The 17,018-nt window shown below is 44.6% G+C and overlaps 1 protein-coding gene across 1 annotated transcript; it reads left to right on the top strand.

The window, feature by feature from the left end:
* Positions 1-443: 443 nt before the first annotated feature.
* LOC122542093 (matrix Gla protein-like) lies at positions 444-7,017 on the top strand. The gene is made up of 4 exons (XM_043679453.1): positions 444-567; positions 3,654-3,683; positions 4,119-4,188; positions 4,848-7,017. Exons 1-4 carry the CDS (start codon positions 513-515, stop codon positions 5,053-5,055), a joined length of 363 nt encoding a protein of 120 aa, XP_043535388.1. The 5' UTR covers positions 444-512; the 3' UTR covers positions 5,056-7,017.
* Positions 7,018-17,018: the final 10,001 nt, after the last annotated feature.

Here is a 17,018-nt window from a genome sequence, read left to right as displayed (position 1 = left end):
CTTTCAGTGCTAGCCCCATATTCACCAAAATGTGTCACTTGCCACTCCCCTGACCTCCCCACCCTGACTCTGCTGTAGCCTCCCACACTCCCCGACTGAGATTACAGCCAGAGGTTGTGAGGTTGACATTCTGTACATCACTGCTAATAACCCAAATGTCTGCAGGAATGACAATGCCTTCCCTGTGCCCAAATCCAAAACTTGACCCAGTGGAACCCACACCTTCAGGATTCTGTGAATTCAGGACTTCTTGTTACCTGAAACAAATCGTTTTCTGAAGAAAAGAATCTTGAAGAGAGCAAGTTTGGCAGCAGCTGCCGATTTCATAATAGCTCTTCTGTCCTACTGTGACTCTTTGCCAAAATGCCCACACCCATCATCATCAGCTTCGTCATCACTTTGTAAATAAACTGACTCTTATAACTGTCCCTGAGCTCAGGGTTCCTCAGACACACACTCTGGCTGATCTTGTGGGTGTAACGGAAACAAAATCAGACCAAGTGCTGAACAAGATGAGGATCCTGATTCTGCTCAGTCTCTGTGCTCTGGCAGTTGTCTGTGTTGCAGGTAGGAACTCCTGTCTAACAATAACAAATTTCCTTCAAATCTCTCGAACTACATATTGAGGGGGATTTCACAGAGAGATAGCTTAGCGTTGAAAACTAAATGTTCAGGACAAGAAAGTTTATCTTAATGTTTGATGGAACATTGTTGCTTAATGTAGAGATGTTTCAATGCTGGGGTTAAAAGTATAGCCTGAGAATACAACTCTTTGCAGAATGAGTCTCACTCCCAACTCTGACCTAGATGGATGTGTATTTAAAACCTCATTTCTGTCTTAGAAGAACAAAGCACCTTGTGACAAACAAACCCAGTGTTGAGAGAGTGCTGCACTGTCGGAAGGTCAGTGCTGAGGGAGTGCCATATTGTTAGAGGATCAGTGTTGAGAGAGTGCTGCACTGTCGGAGGGCCAGTGCTGAAGGAGTGTCGCACTGTCTGAGGGACATTACTGACGGAGGATCGCACTTTCAGAAGGACATTACTGAGGAAGTGCTACATGTTAGAGTTAGATTTTATGGATAACATCTGAAGCCAAGGGCTGTGTGCCATCTCAGGCAGATGTAAACATTCCCTCAGTCCACTGTCTGTGAGGCCATTATTCGTTTAACATTCATCCCAAAACATCATCGAAGAAACAGACTCATATACCTCACCAACGACTAGGGTCCAGACAGATGCACATCGTTCACTTTGGGCAGGCTTGGCTGCTGTGAGCTGAGACTATCTATCTGAAATTTAAAGAGGACCAGTGTTAGTGTAATTAGTTAAAGCTTCATGGTTAGTTACTTCCATGTCCAAGTAATTTCCAAATTTACAAGTGACAGCCTGTACAAATTACAAGGACCTTGTTGTGGTGCTGGTGGTTTGACCAGCAATTAGTTCCAGATGATCAGAAAGTCAGGCCAGTGGAGAGGTTGAGTGTGCACTGAGTTAGGGAACAGCAAACTTAAACTGATCTCCCCCAGAAACTGAGATCAAGCTGTGAGATTTGAAATGACAGAAAATCACCTTCATTCTAATCCTGAAGCCACTATTCATCAGTTATTCTATAGATTCTCTGAGCTGATGTCACCAAATTGGAATGGACATGAGAGGTATGTCCAACAGGAGAGAGATCGGAGACCGATATAGACAACATCTGGCTCAAATACAGACTCCCCATTCACTCCAAGCTGCAGTCTAGTCCCTGGGGATCTGATCCTTTCCTCTACCCTTCCCCCCTTCTCACTTTTCCCATTCTCTCTCCCTCCTCTTACCCTCTCTCTCTCTTTTTCTCATAAAGTTATCTAAATTTACATTACAGAAACAGGCCCTCTGGTCCAACTTGGCCATGCTAACCAGACATCCCAAATTAATCTAGTACCATTTGCCAGCATTTGTCCCATATCCCTCTAAACCCTTCCTATTCATATACCCATCCAGATGCCTTCGGAGATTTCCAAACAGTTCCCGGCTCTGGCTCTGAGCACCCACAGTGTTCACTTGGGAGAGTTATTACAGTGATTGGACTGAGCTCATGGGGGTGAACAGAACAGTGTGCTCAAGTGAGCTTTTTCAGGAGAGAGTCAGGAAAGTGAAACACAGACAGAGACCATTTCCATTGAGTTGGGAATGTGAAATATTAAAACTCTTGGTTATATGCAGAATGCAATATGTTTGGAATGCGAGCTGGACAAGTATAAGATGAGTGTGTTGATGTTATTAATGAATGGGGAGAGGTGGTTAACATGCACATACAAAATTCCTCTTGGAGATCATGTAATCCACGGGATTCTGCCAAATTCTCCAGAGTCCAGGACGATTTATTGTAGAAACAGGTTTCTTGCAAAAGAGTGTTTTGCAGGAAGCCCTTTTCTACAATAAATTGTCCCGGACTCAGGAGAATTGGCAATCTGAGAATTCCAGCAATCCGGATATTCCTGCACTCTGGATATTCCAACAATCTCGAAACTCCTACAAACTGGATATCTCTGTACTCTTGATATTCCAACAATCCTGATATTCCTGCAATTTGGATATTCCAGCAATATCCCAATATTTTGGAAATCTGAATATTCTGGCAATGGTCCGGACAAATTCTCCAATCTCCGGCTGTGGAGTTCCTATTTGAGTAACAGAAATGTGAAAGACAGAAGAGGGTGAAATCTCGAAGCCATGCATAGCATCTGACAGTACAGAAGTATCCCTTAAGCCCATTGAGCCTGTGCCAACAAAAACTACTCTCAACTCTACACTAGCCCCACTTTCCCACACTAAGCCCATAATCTTGAGTGTTACAATACCACAAGTGGCTCATTCAAGGACTTTTTAAAGGTTGTGAGGTTTCCCGCTTCAAACCCACCCTCCCAGGCAGTGCATTCCACACCACCCTCTGGGTGAGAAATGGTTTCCTTAAATCCCCTTTTAAACCTCCTGCTTTTCATTTTAAAATTATGCCTCTTTAACTAAGAGGAACAGCTGCTCCTATCCAGCCTGTCCATGCCCCTCATAATCTTACACATCTCTATCAGGTCCTCCTCACCCTTCTGTTCTAAAGAAAACAAATCGAGCTTATCCAGCCTGTCTTCATCACTGTAATGCTCCATCCCAGGCAACATCCTGGGGAATCTTCTCTGCCCCCCCCTCCAGTACAATCACATCCTTCCGACAGTGTGGTGACCAGAACTGTACACAATACTCCTGCTGTAGCTTCACCAAAGTTCTGTCCAGCTCCAACATAACCTCATTGCTCTTATAATTTATGCTATGACTGATAAAGATACGTGTCCTGTATGATGCCTTAACCCCCCTGCTAACCTGTCCTACCACCTTTAGGAGGGACCCTTGAGCAAAATGCTAGCCCATTGGCTATATCAATGTGAACACACCTTATTGACTGAAACATGCCTGTTACAACACCAGGATTCATTCTCATTGATATTGTTTAAAATCCCAGGGATTTCTCATTTTTATCAATTCTTTGTGGTATTTCATTTTCCCTGGCTGTAGAAATTCAGATTTAATCATTACAGTTTACTGGTGTAATTAGTTAAGGTTTGTTGATTTAGTAGATCTTTGCTGAATTGGCTAATTATGGATATTTTCCCTCACAGATTCCTCCGAATCCAATGAAATAGATGATCGTAAGTGAAACTTTCCTAACAGCCTCTTTGTGACCAGACCTTTATGGAAACATTGATCTTCATCAAATTGTGAAATCAGAAGGTGGCTCACACTGGAGGGAGAGACCATTGCAGTGACATGGGGGATGAATCCTGGGGGGTGGAGGGAAATGGGGAGTGACCTGGTGGGAGTAACGCTGGGTAAGAATGGGGGGGGGACTGGCACTGGAGGTGGGGTTCAGCAACTGAGGGAGTGACCCTGGAGGGACTGACACCAAAGACAGGGGAGGCGGGGGGATAGGTGGCTGACTCTGGGGGGAGTGCTCTGGAAGGGGATGGTTATAGGCAATGCGGGGAGTGACACAGAATTATCAGATGGACTGATGGAAGGTAGCTACATTTCTAAAGTCAGTGTCTTTTCTGATTAATTGACTCCATTCATCTTCAATCCTGCAGTTCTGTTCCTCGGGAGAAGAGATGCAAACTCCTTTATGAGACAACCGCGACTTCCCAATCACTGGGGCAGGTGTGTAACTTCCTTTACAATCTCAGGAGATCATGCCAGCATTTTACCAAATGCTGTTTTATAAACTCTAGTCTTGGATCAATGTGATCTCAAAGTACAAATCAAGAAAGAATGAGGACCGAGAGGTTATCTGATAAATTAAATAAACGCTGAAAGATATCAACAGAGTAAACATGATGAAAATGATTCAATTTGTAAAGGAGACAAAACTGGGGCCATAAACATGAGGCAGTCACTCATGAAACCAATCAGGAATTCAGGAGAACATCATTTATCCAGAGGGGGGAGATTGTGGACATCACCATCCCCAACAGGAAATGGTCGAGCTGAACTGAATGGACTGGTTAAAGGGACTTGGGGTGTGGGAATCAAACATGAAATTGGAACTGAGGGGCTGGATCAACTCTGCTCCTGTTGAATGGCAGACAGGGTTGATGGGTCTGAATGGCATACTTTTTAAGGTTCTTAAGGGGATGTGTATAATAACATGACAGGAAAGGAATAGAGAGAAACGTTAACAGGGTGCGATAGAGAAGGCTCACATGGTACGGAAACACAGGGTTGGACCAGTGGCCAGCATCTGTCATCTCTGTGTAATTCTCCACAAAATGGAATTTTGATTGATGAAACAGCTAATTGTTTCTGATGTATTCCGGCAGAAGGGACCGATTCAAGTCTCCATATGAGATTAACCGGGAGAAGTGTGAGGAGTTTCAGCCATGTGAGCGTCTGTCCAGGCAAGTGGGCCTCAAACAGGCCTTTGGCAAGTATTTCAGTAACAGGAGACAACGTCCCAGTGGCTATGGGAGATCGAAGCCCAGGAGACATCGAGGAAGACGAAACAGGAGACATCATTACAGATACTAGGCCACATTGCCTATGGAACCATTGCTAAAAAAAAATACATACAATTAAAAGTTAAATCTGCAATTAGCAGGATAATGTTACCTGGGCTTGGCACCTGGATCACAGTGACTGAATCTGAGAGGCCCAGCCTAAACATCAACTCCAGGTTCTGATCTGAATGGATTGGAAAAAATCTCTTCCCCTGCCTTGGTATCACAACTCCCTCACCTGGTGGGCACTGATTAGTATCATTCATCTGGTCTTTACTTGGTGTCATGGTCAGCAATGTAGCCTGGCTGGACTGGAGGCAAGCTGTTTCGGGACTGATGTTAAAGAGACCGCAAACTGGCACTGACACAAAGTCCAGCTCCCAAAGTTGAGACCACCATTAGAGCTCCTCTGTACTCCATCATCCCACTCCCCTTCAATTGCATCCATCACATCCTCTCAACCCTGACTATACCTCCCACTTAGATCCCACTACCCCAGGCACTGACCCCACACCCTAACCTCAGCCCCTTCTCAGCCAGGCTTACTCCTCTGTAGATTCACAAAAGAGAAACCTACCTGAGAATGTCTGAGGGGGTGACATACAGCTGGAGGTCAATGAGAGATAGGATTCAGCTGTCACTGAGAGTGAGCTGTGAAAGCTCACAAGGGGTAAGGCAATTCCTCTTCACCACAATACAAGTTGTGGGTAATTCAAATGTAGCAGCTCACAAGCTCAGTTGTGATCCCAGAAGGAGACTCTGAGGGAGTCTAGCTCAGGTGATGTTGCTGGACTAATGATCCTGAAATTGCTAGCTCTATGTTGTGAATACAAACTCAGTCTTTATTGTTTGTTGTAAAAAATTGATTTACTAATGCCGTTTAGGGATTTAAGGATGCCTTCCATCAATAGCTGCAGTCTGGGCCTGTGACTCCAGTCCCACACCAATAGGTTGACCATCAAGTGCTCTCTGAGGTGATCTGTGAACCAGGCGAATTGAATCAAACAGATAACTATGGCTCAGGGAGAGGCTCCAGACCTAACAAGAACAGTGATTGGCTGAGTAATAAAGGTCTGGCCTGATCCAACTTCCCCTAAAGTTGTGAGTGATTTCACTAACAGACTTGACATTCCCACCACATGTCCCCCTGCACCTGGAAATAAAATCTTTTTGATTCATAACAGGCTGATGCCAGGCCCGGCAGTTAGGAAGATCATTCAGGAAGCCTCCCACTAGTTGTCAGAACCTTGGCACTAGCCGAGAGAAAGATGTGACACTCAGCTGGGGAGGGAGGCTATGGGGAGATGGGCAAACCATCAGGCAATGGCCAAGAGTGGGAGACAGAATGAGGAAAGGTGGGACCACTCACAGATATTCAGGCCCAGGGATGAGGAATGCCCTTAGCTGAAGCCTTGATGTAAAGTGGGGAAACAGGTTGAAATGTAAAGCTGTCCTAGAGTCCTGCCGGGCAAGACTTGTCTACTTCCTCTGATCACCACTCTGCAGAAAACTCCACTTTGTTAGAAAGGCAATTTATTCAGAGAAATATCACAGCAGAGACTGGGATTTGAGGTTACATTTTGAATTGGGGGTGAGGGTGTGGGTTAGAGTTTAGAGGCCACACTACCAGCGGGAACCATCTCTCAATATATTACCAATTCCAACATCATATCCTCTCCCTTGAAACCTGATTGCTGGGTGACAGATCCCTTGGGCTCCTTGCTCCTGGTAACAATATCCTTCTTGCTAAATATCTATAATCAAAGCAGCCTGCATTATATCAGCAGAGAAAACCAGATTCTGGATTAGTGGTGCTGGAAGAAAACCAGAGACTATAGTCAGCAAGGATATATTGTGTAAATAAAGCCTGCAGCCTCACAACTCATATTGTTCCTATCAATGCCTGAAGCTTCCTGCCTCATCATTATTCACAAAGTCATGTGAATCTGCAATGACATTTACAGAGATATATAATAAAGAATTATAGGAACTCTCTCTGTGTGCTGTCCAATTCTTCATTATCATGTTGAATATATTGTATTGTCTGTCTCACTCCTACTCGATCACAACATTTATGTTGGATTAGTAACATTCTCAAATAGAGTGAATTCCAAAATCACCCGGACAATGTCCCTTCTCAAAGTTCAGTACAGTCTAAGACCACACTCAGCACAGAGCTGAGACTGTGGCTACAATGTGTACCTGGCCCCTGACGTGATGAGTCCAACAGATTTCCTGCTTCTGGTCACTCTTGTGGCAGAATGCCTGAGATATCACTTGGACAATAACACTACAATCACCTACAGAGCCTTCTTTCGCCAAACTGGAATGGCAAGTCCCTGAACCTAGCTCAGATACTGGAGGAATTAGGGGCATTGCTGTGACAGAGTTATGAAGCAGGAGATTGGACTGTAATTCTTTCTCCACAGAAGGTAACTCCTAGACAGAATGAGATAAAGCCCTCATGGTGTAAGATGCAGAAGGGGACTTGCAAGGGCATGTGCACAGCATTCCCTCTCATTCCCTGTCCAATTACACAAGCCAACAATGTCCATAAGCAGAAGTCAATGCCATGATTGATGTGTTGATACAGAATGCCATGTATGGAACCTTGGAGCAGCTGCATAAACACAGAGGGAATGCTGGTCATGTTCCCATGTACCTGCTGCCCTTGTTCCTTCTAGATGGGAGAGATCACAAGTTTGGAAAGTGCTGTTGGAGGAGCACTCGTTGAATTTCTGCAGTGCATCTTGTAGCTAGTACACACTGCTGCTACTGAGCACTGGTGGTGGAGGGAGTGAATGGTTGCAGGTGTGGTGCTAATCAAATGGACTGGTTTGTCTTGGATGGTGTGAAGCATCTTGACTGTTGTTGGAGATGCACTCATCCAGGTAAGTGGAAATTATTCCATCACACTCCTGACTTGTGTTTTTGTAGATGGTAGACAGGCTTTGGGAGTCAGAAAGCGAGTTACTCGCCACAGTATTCCCAGCAACTAACTACCTTGTAGCCACTGTATTTATATGGTTAGCCCAGTTCAGTTTCTGGTCAATGGGATGTTGACAGTGGGGAATTCAGTGATGATAATGCCATTGAATGTCAAGGGGAAGTGGTTAGGTTGCGTCTTGCTGGAGATGGTGATAGGCTGGCATTTATGTGGCATGAATATCACTTTGCCACTTGTCAGCCTAGGATATTGTTCAGGCCTTGGTGCATTTGAACATGGACTGCTTCAGTATCTGAGGAGTTGCAAATGGCGCTGAATATTGTGCAATCAATCATCGGTGAACAACCCCACTTCTGACCTTATGATGGAGGGAAGATCATAGATGAAGCAGCTGAAGATGGTTGGGCCTGGGACACCACCCAGAGGCACTCCCGCAGAGATGTCCTGGAGCTCAGATGACTGACCTCCAACGACTACGACCATCTTCCTATGGGCCAGATATGATTCCAAACAGCATTTGTTCCCTGATACCACTGATTCCAGTTTTGTTAGGCTCCTTGATGCCACACTTGGTCAAACGATGACTTGATGTCAAGGACAGTCAGTACAACTGTCAATCATTCTGAGGTCAATGCTGCTGTCAATCATTCTCTGTGTTTGTGCAAAACACATTCTAAAGTGCGTTGTCACTTCCCAAGTGTCTGTGTTTAATAACCTGCTGCCGATTCCAATGCAATTTGTTGTGCTGGCCAAAATCCACTGTGTCTGTGAATAATTAAATTATGGAGTAAGTCAGGAGATTACAAACCTCAATCCAAAACATGGTTTTGTACAAATGTGCAAGACTGGTTTCCTCTCTAAATTAACCCACACAGTCCTGATGGAAACTGAACCCAATCTCCACCTATTCCCGTAATGAGAACAGGCCAATCAGAGGGCTGGGAATAAACTCTGCATTTTTTTTAAAAAGTGACGAGACTTTGAATCCAGTTTATTTCTTTTGCACGCTTTTTCTTTTTTCTTTGCATTTATCTCCCACATTACCACTGTACACCAGTAGTGTTTATTTTTTCCCTACATCACCCATGGTTATGTGTGCAGTGACTCAGTAACACTAGTGGGCAAGATCTTTATGCTAAATTTTCCACGACCAGGAAAAACACCCATGTGGCCTGAGGACTAGCAACAAGCAAGGCCCAATGAGGCTAATACTTATGTGAAAAATAAAAGGGAAGGGGGAGGGGGAGGAATAAATCAAAATGGAGTTGGAAGGGAGAATAAAACACTCTGCACCCCGGGGTGCCCATCTCTCCCTAAAGGCATCACGAGTATTGTTGGACACCACATGCTCCCTCTCCAGGGACACCTGGGCTTGAACATAAATGCGGAAGAGGGGCAGGCAGTTGGCAGAGACAGTTCCCAACTCTGCAGTTCTTAATCATTCTCCAACAACAACAACAACCACCTATATCTGTTCAGCACCCTCAATAGAGTAAAACATTTCGGTGCAGCTGAATGAGGGAGATTTTGAGGAAAGAAGGAAGCGAGACAGACAAGGACAGACAGCGAGAGAGAGAGACAGCGAGACACAGACAGAGAGACAGACAGACAGACAGAGAGAGAGAGAGAGAGAGTGGAATTCTAGAATTAAAGGACTCACTGGCAGAACTGCAGTTGTGCCAAAATATTACCGTCAATTGTTGTAAAAATCTCCACCTGATTCACTAATGTGCTTTAAGAGAAGGAAATCTGCCTTATCTCCACAGACTGATCTCAGAATAAAGAGGTGCCAATTTAAGATTGAGATGAGGAGGTGTTGCCTCTCTCGGTGGGCTGAGTGTGTCTGGAACTCCTTGCTACAGAGAGCTGTGTGGAGGCAGAGTTCTTATGTATATTTAAGGCTGAGATAGATGCTTGATCAGTCGAAAAGATATGGAGAAAGGGTAGGAAAGTGGATAAGGAATATTGGATCAGCTGTAATCCTATTGAATGGTGAAGCAGACTCAAGGGGCTGAATGGCCTACAGTTGTTCCTATTTCTTCAGGTTTTACATGTTACTTGAAACCCACAGCGATGTGGCTGACAGTTAACTGTCCCTCTGCAATGGCTGAACAAGCCCCTGGGCTCAAGGAGCAATCAGGATAGGCAACAAATACTGCTCTTACCAGCGATGCCCGTAGCCCATGAATGGATAAAGAGCAAATAAAGGAGGCATGGTCACCAACAGCGAAACAATTCAAATCTGGGAAGCACAAAAAGATTTTAATGAGCACTAAGATGTCGGATGGCTGTTGGGGCTGGAGGAAGCGAAAGAGATAGAGAGAGGCAATTGATGATGGAGGAATTGAGCTGAGGTGACAGCTAGTGTAAGTCAGTGAGGCCAAGGTGATCCAAACCAGTTGAAAGGTCAAATATAAAGCAGACAGATTTTAGAAAGGTGCAGAAGTAATGCAGTTGTTGCCACGGGTGATTTTAACCTCCCTAGTATTGATTGGAACCTCTTTAGTTCAAATAGTTTGGATGGAGCAGTTTTTGGCAGATGTGTCCAAGAAGGGTTCCTGATTCAATATGTAGATAGGCCAACTAGAGGGGAGGCCATATTGGATTTGGTGCTTGGCTATGAACCAGGTCAGTTGTCAGATCTCTTGGTGGGAGAGCATTTCAGTGATTGTGATCACAACCCTGTGACCTTTACTATACTCATGGAAAGGGATAGGAGTGGATGATATGGAAAAGTATTTAATTGGGGGAGGTGGAATTACAATGTTATTAGGCAATAACTGGGGCACCTAAATTGGGAACAGATGCTCTCAGGGAAATGCAGGACAGAAATATGGAGGTTGTTTAGGAAGCACTTGCTGATAGTGCTTGATAGGTTTGTCCCACTGAGGCAAGGAAGGGATGGTAGGTTGAAAGAACCCTGGGTGACAAGAGATGTGGAACATCTAGTCAAGAGGAAGAAGAAAGCTTACTTAAGGTTGAGAAGAAAATCTTCCACTTTGGAACCTTCCAACCACACGAGATCAATGTGGATTTCACAAGACTACCCCGCCCCCAACCTTATTCCTGGGCCAACCTTCCAATTTGGCACCACCCTCTTGAACTGTCCCACCTGTCCATCTTCCTTCCCACCTATCTGCTCCAACTTATCACTTTCACCCCCACCTTCATCTACCTATGCCATTCACAGCTACCTTCCCACAGCTCTACCCACCTCCCATTTACCCCTAAGCCCCCCGGCCCACAAGCCTCATTCCTGATTAAGGGTGTATGCCCGAAACGTTGATTCTTCTGTTCCTCAGATGCTGCCTTATTTGCTGTTGTTTTCCAGCATCACACTCTTCGACTCTTAAGATCAAGGAGGCAAGGAACAGGCAGGATTACAAGCAGCCTGGAAAGAACTGAAGAATGGAATTAGGAGAGCTAGAAGGGGGCATGAAAAAGCTATAGTGGGTAGGATTAAGGAAAACCCCAAGGCATTCTACACTTATGTGAGGAACAAGAGGATGGCCAGAGTGAGGGTAGGGCAGTCAGGGATAGTCGAGGGAACTTGCACCTGGAGTCGGAGGAAGTAGGGGAGGTCCTATTGAATACTTTGCTTGAGTATTCACTACTGAGAGGGACCGTGATGTTTCTGAGGACAGCATGAAACAGACTGAAATGCTTGAACAGGTTGATGTTAAGAAGGAGGATGTGCTGAGAATTTTGAAAAACATAAGGATAGATAAATCCTCTGGGCCAGACGGGATATACCCAAGGTTACTGCAGGAACCGAGGGAAGAGATTTCTACAATGATCTTTGCTTCCTCACTTCCACTGGAGTAGTACCAGATGATTAGAGGGTGACAAATGTTATTCCCTTGTTCAAGAAAGGGAATAGGGATAATCCTGGAAATTACAGACCAGTCAGCCTCACGTCTGTCGTGGATAAAGTATTGGAGAGGATTCAAAGTTTGTGAGAAGATTTGTAGCTCAGGTGCTCGTTGTTGTGGTTCTGTTCGCCGAGCTGGGAATTTGTGTTGCAGACATTTCGTCCCCTGTCTAGGTGATATCCTCAGTGCTTGGGAGCCTCCTGTGAAGCGCTTCTGTGATGTTCCTCTAGCATTTATAGTGGTTTGTCTCTGCTGCTTCCGGTTGTCAGTTCCAGCTGAGTGCTACAGTGGCCGGTATATTGGGTCCAGGTCGATGTGTTTGTTGATTGAATCTGTGGATGAGTGTCATGCCTCTAGGAATTCCCTGGCTGTTCATTGTTTGGCTTGTCCTATAAGTGTTGTCCCAGTCAAACTCATGTTGCTTGTCATCTGCGTGTGTGGCTACTAAGGATAGCTGGTCGTGCCGTTTCGTGGCTAGTTGGTGTTCATGGATACGGATCGTTAGCTGTCTTCCTGTTTGTCCTATGTAGTGTTTTGTGCATGGGATTTTGTACACTACGTTGGTTTTGCTCATGCTGGGTATTGGGTCTTTTGTCCTGGTGAGTTGTTGTCTGAGAATGGCTGTTGGTTTGTGTGCTGTTATGAGTCCTAGTGGTCATAGTAGTCTGGCTGTCAGTTCAGAAACGTTCTTGATGTATGGCAATTATCGGACAAGCCAAACAACGAACAGCCAGGGAATTCCTAGAGGCATGGCACTTATCCACAGATTCTATCAACAAACATCAACCAGGACCCAATATACCGGCCACTGCAGCAGACAGCTGGAACTGACAATCGGAAGCAGCAGAGACAAAACACTATATATGCTGGAAGAAACATCACGAAAGCGCTTCACAGGGGGCTCCCAAGCACTGAGGATGTCACCTAGACAGGGGATGAAACGTCTGGAACACAAATTCCCAGCTCGGCGAACACAACCACAACAATATTGGAGAGGATTCTGAGAGACAGGATTTATGATTACTTGGAAAACCAGTTTGATTAGAGATAGTCAGCATGACTTTGTGAGGGGCATGTCTCTCAAACCTTATTAAATTCTTTGAGAATGCAATAAAACACATTGATTAAGGCACAGCAGTGGATGTGGTGTGCATGAATTTTAGCAAGGCATTTGATAAGCTTCGTACGGTAGCTTCATTCAGAAAGTAAGGAGATTTTGGGTACAGGGAAATATGGTTGTCTGGATACAGAAAACAGAGGCTGGTGGTAGATGGGAAGTATTCAGTCTGGAGCTTGGTGAGCATGGTGTTTCACAGGGATCAGTTCTGGGACCTCTGTTCTTTATGATTTTTTTTTAATAAATGACTTGGATGAGGAAGTGGAAGGGTGGGTTAGTAAGTTTGCTGATGGCATGAAGGTTGGTGGAGTGGTGGATAGTGTGGTGGGCTATTGTAGGTTGCCACAGGACATTGACAGGATGCAGAGCTGGATTGAGAAGTGGCAGACGGAGTTCACCCTGGAAAAGTGTGAAGTGATTCACTTTGGAAGGTTGAATTTGAATGCAGATTACAGGGTTAAAGGCAGAATTCTTGGCAGTGTGGAGGAACAAAGGGATCTTGGGATCCATGCCCATAGATCCTTCAAAGTTGCCATCCAAGTAGATAGGGTTGTCAAGACAGTGTATGGTGTGTTGGCTTTCGTTAGCTGGGGGATTGAGTTTAAGAACCATGAGGTTATGCTGCAGCTCTATAAAACCCTGGTTAGACCACACTTGGAATACTGTGTTCATTTCTGATCGCTTCATTATAGGAAAGATGTGGAAGGTTTAGAGAGGGTGCAGAGGAGATTTACCAGGATACTGCCTGGATTGGAGGGCATGACTTATGAAGAAAGGTTGAGGGAGCTAGGGCTTCTCTCATTGGAGCAAAGGAGGATGAGAGGTGACTTGATAGAGGTGTACAAGATGATGAGAGGCATACATGGAGTGCCTTTTTTTTCCCAGGACGGAAATGGCTATCATGAGGGGGCATAATTTTAAGGTGATTGGAGGAAGATTTAGGGGAGATGTCAGAGGTAGGTTCTTTACACAGAGAATTGTAGGTGCGTGGAATGCACTGCCAGCAGTGGTAGTAGAGTCAGATACATTAGGGATATTTAAGCGACTCTTGGATAGGCATATGGATGATAGTACAATGAAGGGTATGTAGGTTAGTTTGATCTTAGAGTAGGATAAAAGATCGGCACAACATCTGTGCTGTTCTACGTTTTAAGTTCATGGGCATCAGAAGGTAGTAGGTCAGGGTCAGCGGAAAGGCAGGGAAATTACAGAGTTGGAAATAGGTGTGCCTTTTAAGTGAATTCCTAACTCAGGGATCTGAGCTATGAGTATTAGTGCCAGTGGATGTGGCGATTAGGGCAGTATAGATGGCGCCAGTTGGATTTGATGCAATCTCCAGGTGTCTGAAACTCAGGCAGTGTCGTCTTCCTGGGTGTTTTCAACCAGGGCCCAATACACAGTCACAGAGGGCTGCAGTGGTAATGTACCTGCCTCTGGGCTACACATCTGGGGTTCTAGTGCCATGTGCCCCAGAGCTGTCATGCAAATCTGTCTCAACAAATTAGTTCAAAGCAGTTACAAGCAATCATGAGCGCAGCATTTCCACTCGACGTTCTATAGGCAGAAATAGAGAGGAGGGAGGGGCTTGAAACCAGGGACGAGCTGGAGAACAGGGCCATGGGAGTCAGTCAGTATGAAATCATTAAACAGACCCTGGGCTTGGTAAAACTCAAAACACTTATCACTGACATCAAAAATATTCTCAGTCAGATACAGGATCTCAGTTATAATGCAGGTTACATGAGGACAGTGACTGGGACACTACTACCTAGAGATCAGACTGGGTAATTCAAAAGACCGACTCAGTGCCTCATTTCCCCAGATGAATCTGGGATACTTTATAATTAAAACAGAATCAGAATATTACTTGATATAGGACAAATATTAAAGGGTGGAGGGAAAGAGTGGGATTAGACTGAGTAGGATATTAAAGGAAGTGGGGAGTGAGGTGGAGAGTGGGATTAGACTGGGTGTGATGTTAAAGGATGGAGAAAGTGAGGGGCAGTGTGAAAGAAGACTGGGTGGGATATTATAAAGGGTGTGGGGAGTGAGGGGGAAAGTGGGATTAGACTGGGGGAATATTAAAGGATGCCGGGAGTGAGTGGGAGCGTGAGATAAGACTTGGTGGGATATTAAAGAGTGCAAGTGTGAGGGGAAGAGTGGAATTAGACTGGACGGAATATGTACAGTAAAGCAATGGGAATCATTTATTTCTAAGTGGTAACTTGTTCCTTATGATTTGCATATTTTACAATAAGCAGTAAATGCTGATTCTACCTCCCTTATCTGGGATTAACAGAGTTTTTGCATATTGCCACCTCCCTCCTGGGCAGAGAAGTTCTGAGCTGACCAGCAGGAGAGCTTAAAACAAAAAATGCTGGCAATCACAGCAGGTCAGGCAGCATCCATGGAGAGAAAGCAAGCTAACATTTCAAGTCTTGATGACTCCTCATCAGAGCTGATGTGAATTCACTTCAGCTGTGATGAAGAGTCATCCAGACTCAAAATATTAGCTTTCTCTCTCTCCATGGATGCTGTCTGACCCGCTGTGATCGCCAGCATTTTTTGTTTTCAGTACAGATTCCAGTTTCTGCAGCAAATAGCTCCTTAGGCAGGACAGCTAGCTCATGGTGAGACATATATTTGGATCTCTCAGTTGTATCCTCAGTGTGTCTGTCAGCCACTGAAACACCCTGAGACAAGCGAGATTGCAACATTGGCAAAGAGAGCAAAATAAATCTTTCAGACAGCATCTCACTCACCCAAACAGCTTTTGTTTACACAGAGAGTCAAAATGGCTAAATAAATATTGGAGTTACCCCATTCGAAAGGTTAGTGGTGGTCTGATGGTGTAAGCCACAGTGACACAGCCAAATATATCAACTCCCTGAGGGCTGGATGGAGTGACCAACAGAACTATCCACCTGTTTAATTAAAACCTGAAGGAATGCTTCCAGACCAAGTCTGTAATAAACACACAGACATGACAGTAAACTTTCACCACAGATATTTTTGTTTTTTTCCTCTTGCCTTTGCATCTTTCCTTCAATCAACAATTCCCCTTCAGCCTGCCTGACTCTGAACACACTGCTCCCTCCATAACCCCAGCTCTATCCAGGGCTCCGACTGTGTGTATTCCCCTCAGACCCTGAATACACAGACTGTTTTAGCATGTACACCCTTCCTGCCTTGCTTAGTCCTCTGATGCTTTCTGATTCTCGGTTTCAGAACTTGTTTCAAAGATGAAAACACTAAGTGTTTTGTATGAAGTCACTCAGCCAGCTAGGCAAAGTGCAATCACTGACACCTCCTAACACAGTTTCATAGCCTCTGGAGAGTCACAATAATCATCATGTAACCAGCATAAACTGAGGCACATTCCTATGGCTAAGATGGTCGAGGCTACAGTTCCTTGATGTTATATGAGTTGAGTATTTATAATCAACAAAATCTTACTCTCCATTCTCATGTTTAATTGTATATTATGTCAGCTTTTTCATAGTAAATCCAAATATCTGTGTTTACAATAGGAATAGTCCACGTAATCCGTCACGGTGTAATTGCAATGTCCCACCAGCAGAGGCACTGAAAGGCAAAGTTCTTCATTACCTACATTCATCAAAAAAAACTCTTCACCTTCCTTAAGGCTAAACATGAAAGAATTGGAAAGAAACTTTTAAAATGTTGACAGATATATTACAGTTAAAAGTGTGGAGCTGGAAAAGCACAGTGGGTCAGGCAGCAGGAGAGTTGACGTTTCAAGCATAAGCCATTCATCAGGAACTCCTGCCTGACCTGCTATGCTTTTCCAGTGCCACACTTTTGACTCTGATCTCTAGCATCGGCAGTATTCACTTTCTCCAAGAATTAAATTACAACCTGGTTGAATTATGCTCCGGCCCAACACAGAAGATTAATCTCAGTGTTCTCACCAGATGAGTTGGGCTGCTTACTTATGATATATGAAAGTGTTTCTACCTTTGAGTTACTTTTGCAGACTTAGTGTTCTCAAGAGTCCGTCTGAAGTTGTGTAGTTTGTGGAGCATAATTGTTCGTAC

This window comes from Chiloscyllium plagiosum, chromosome 39 (assembly GCF_004010195.1).
Source record: "Chiloscyllium plagiosum isolate BGI_BamShark_2017 chromosome 39, ASM401019v2, whole genome shotgun sequence".
NCBI lineage: Eukaryota > Metazoa > Chordata > Chondrichthyes > Orectolobiformes > Hemiscylliidae > Chiloscyllium > Chiloscyllium plagiosum.
This window is presented reverse-complemented; position numbering and strand designations above follow the sequence as displayed.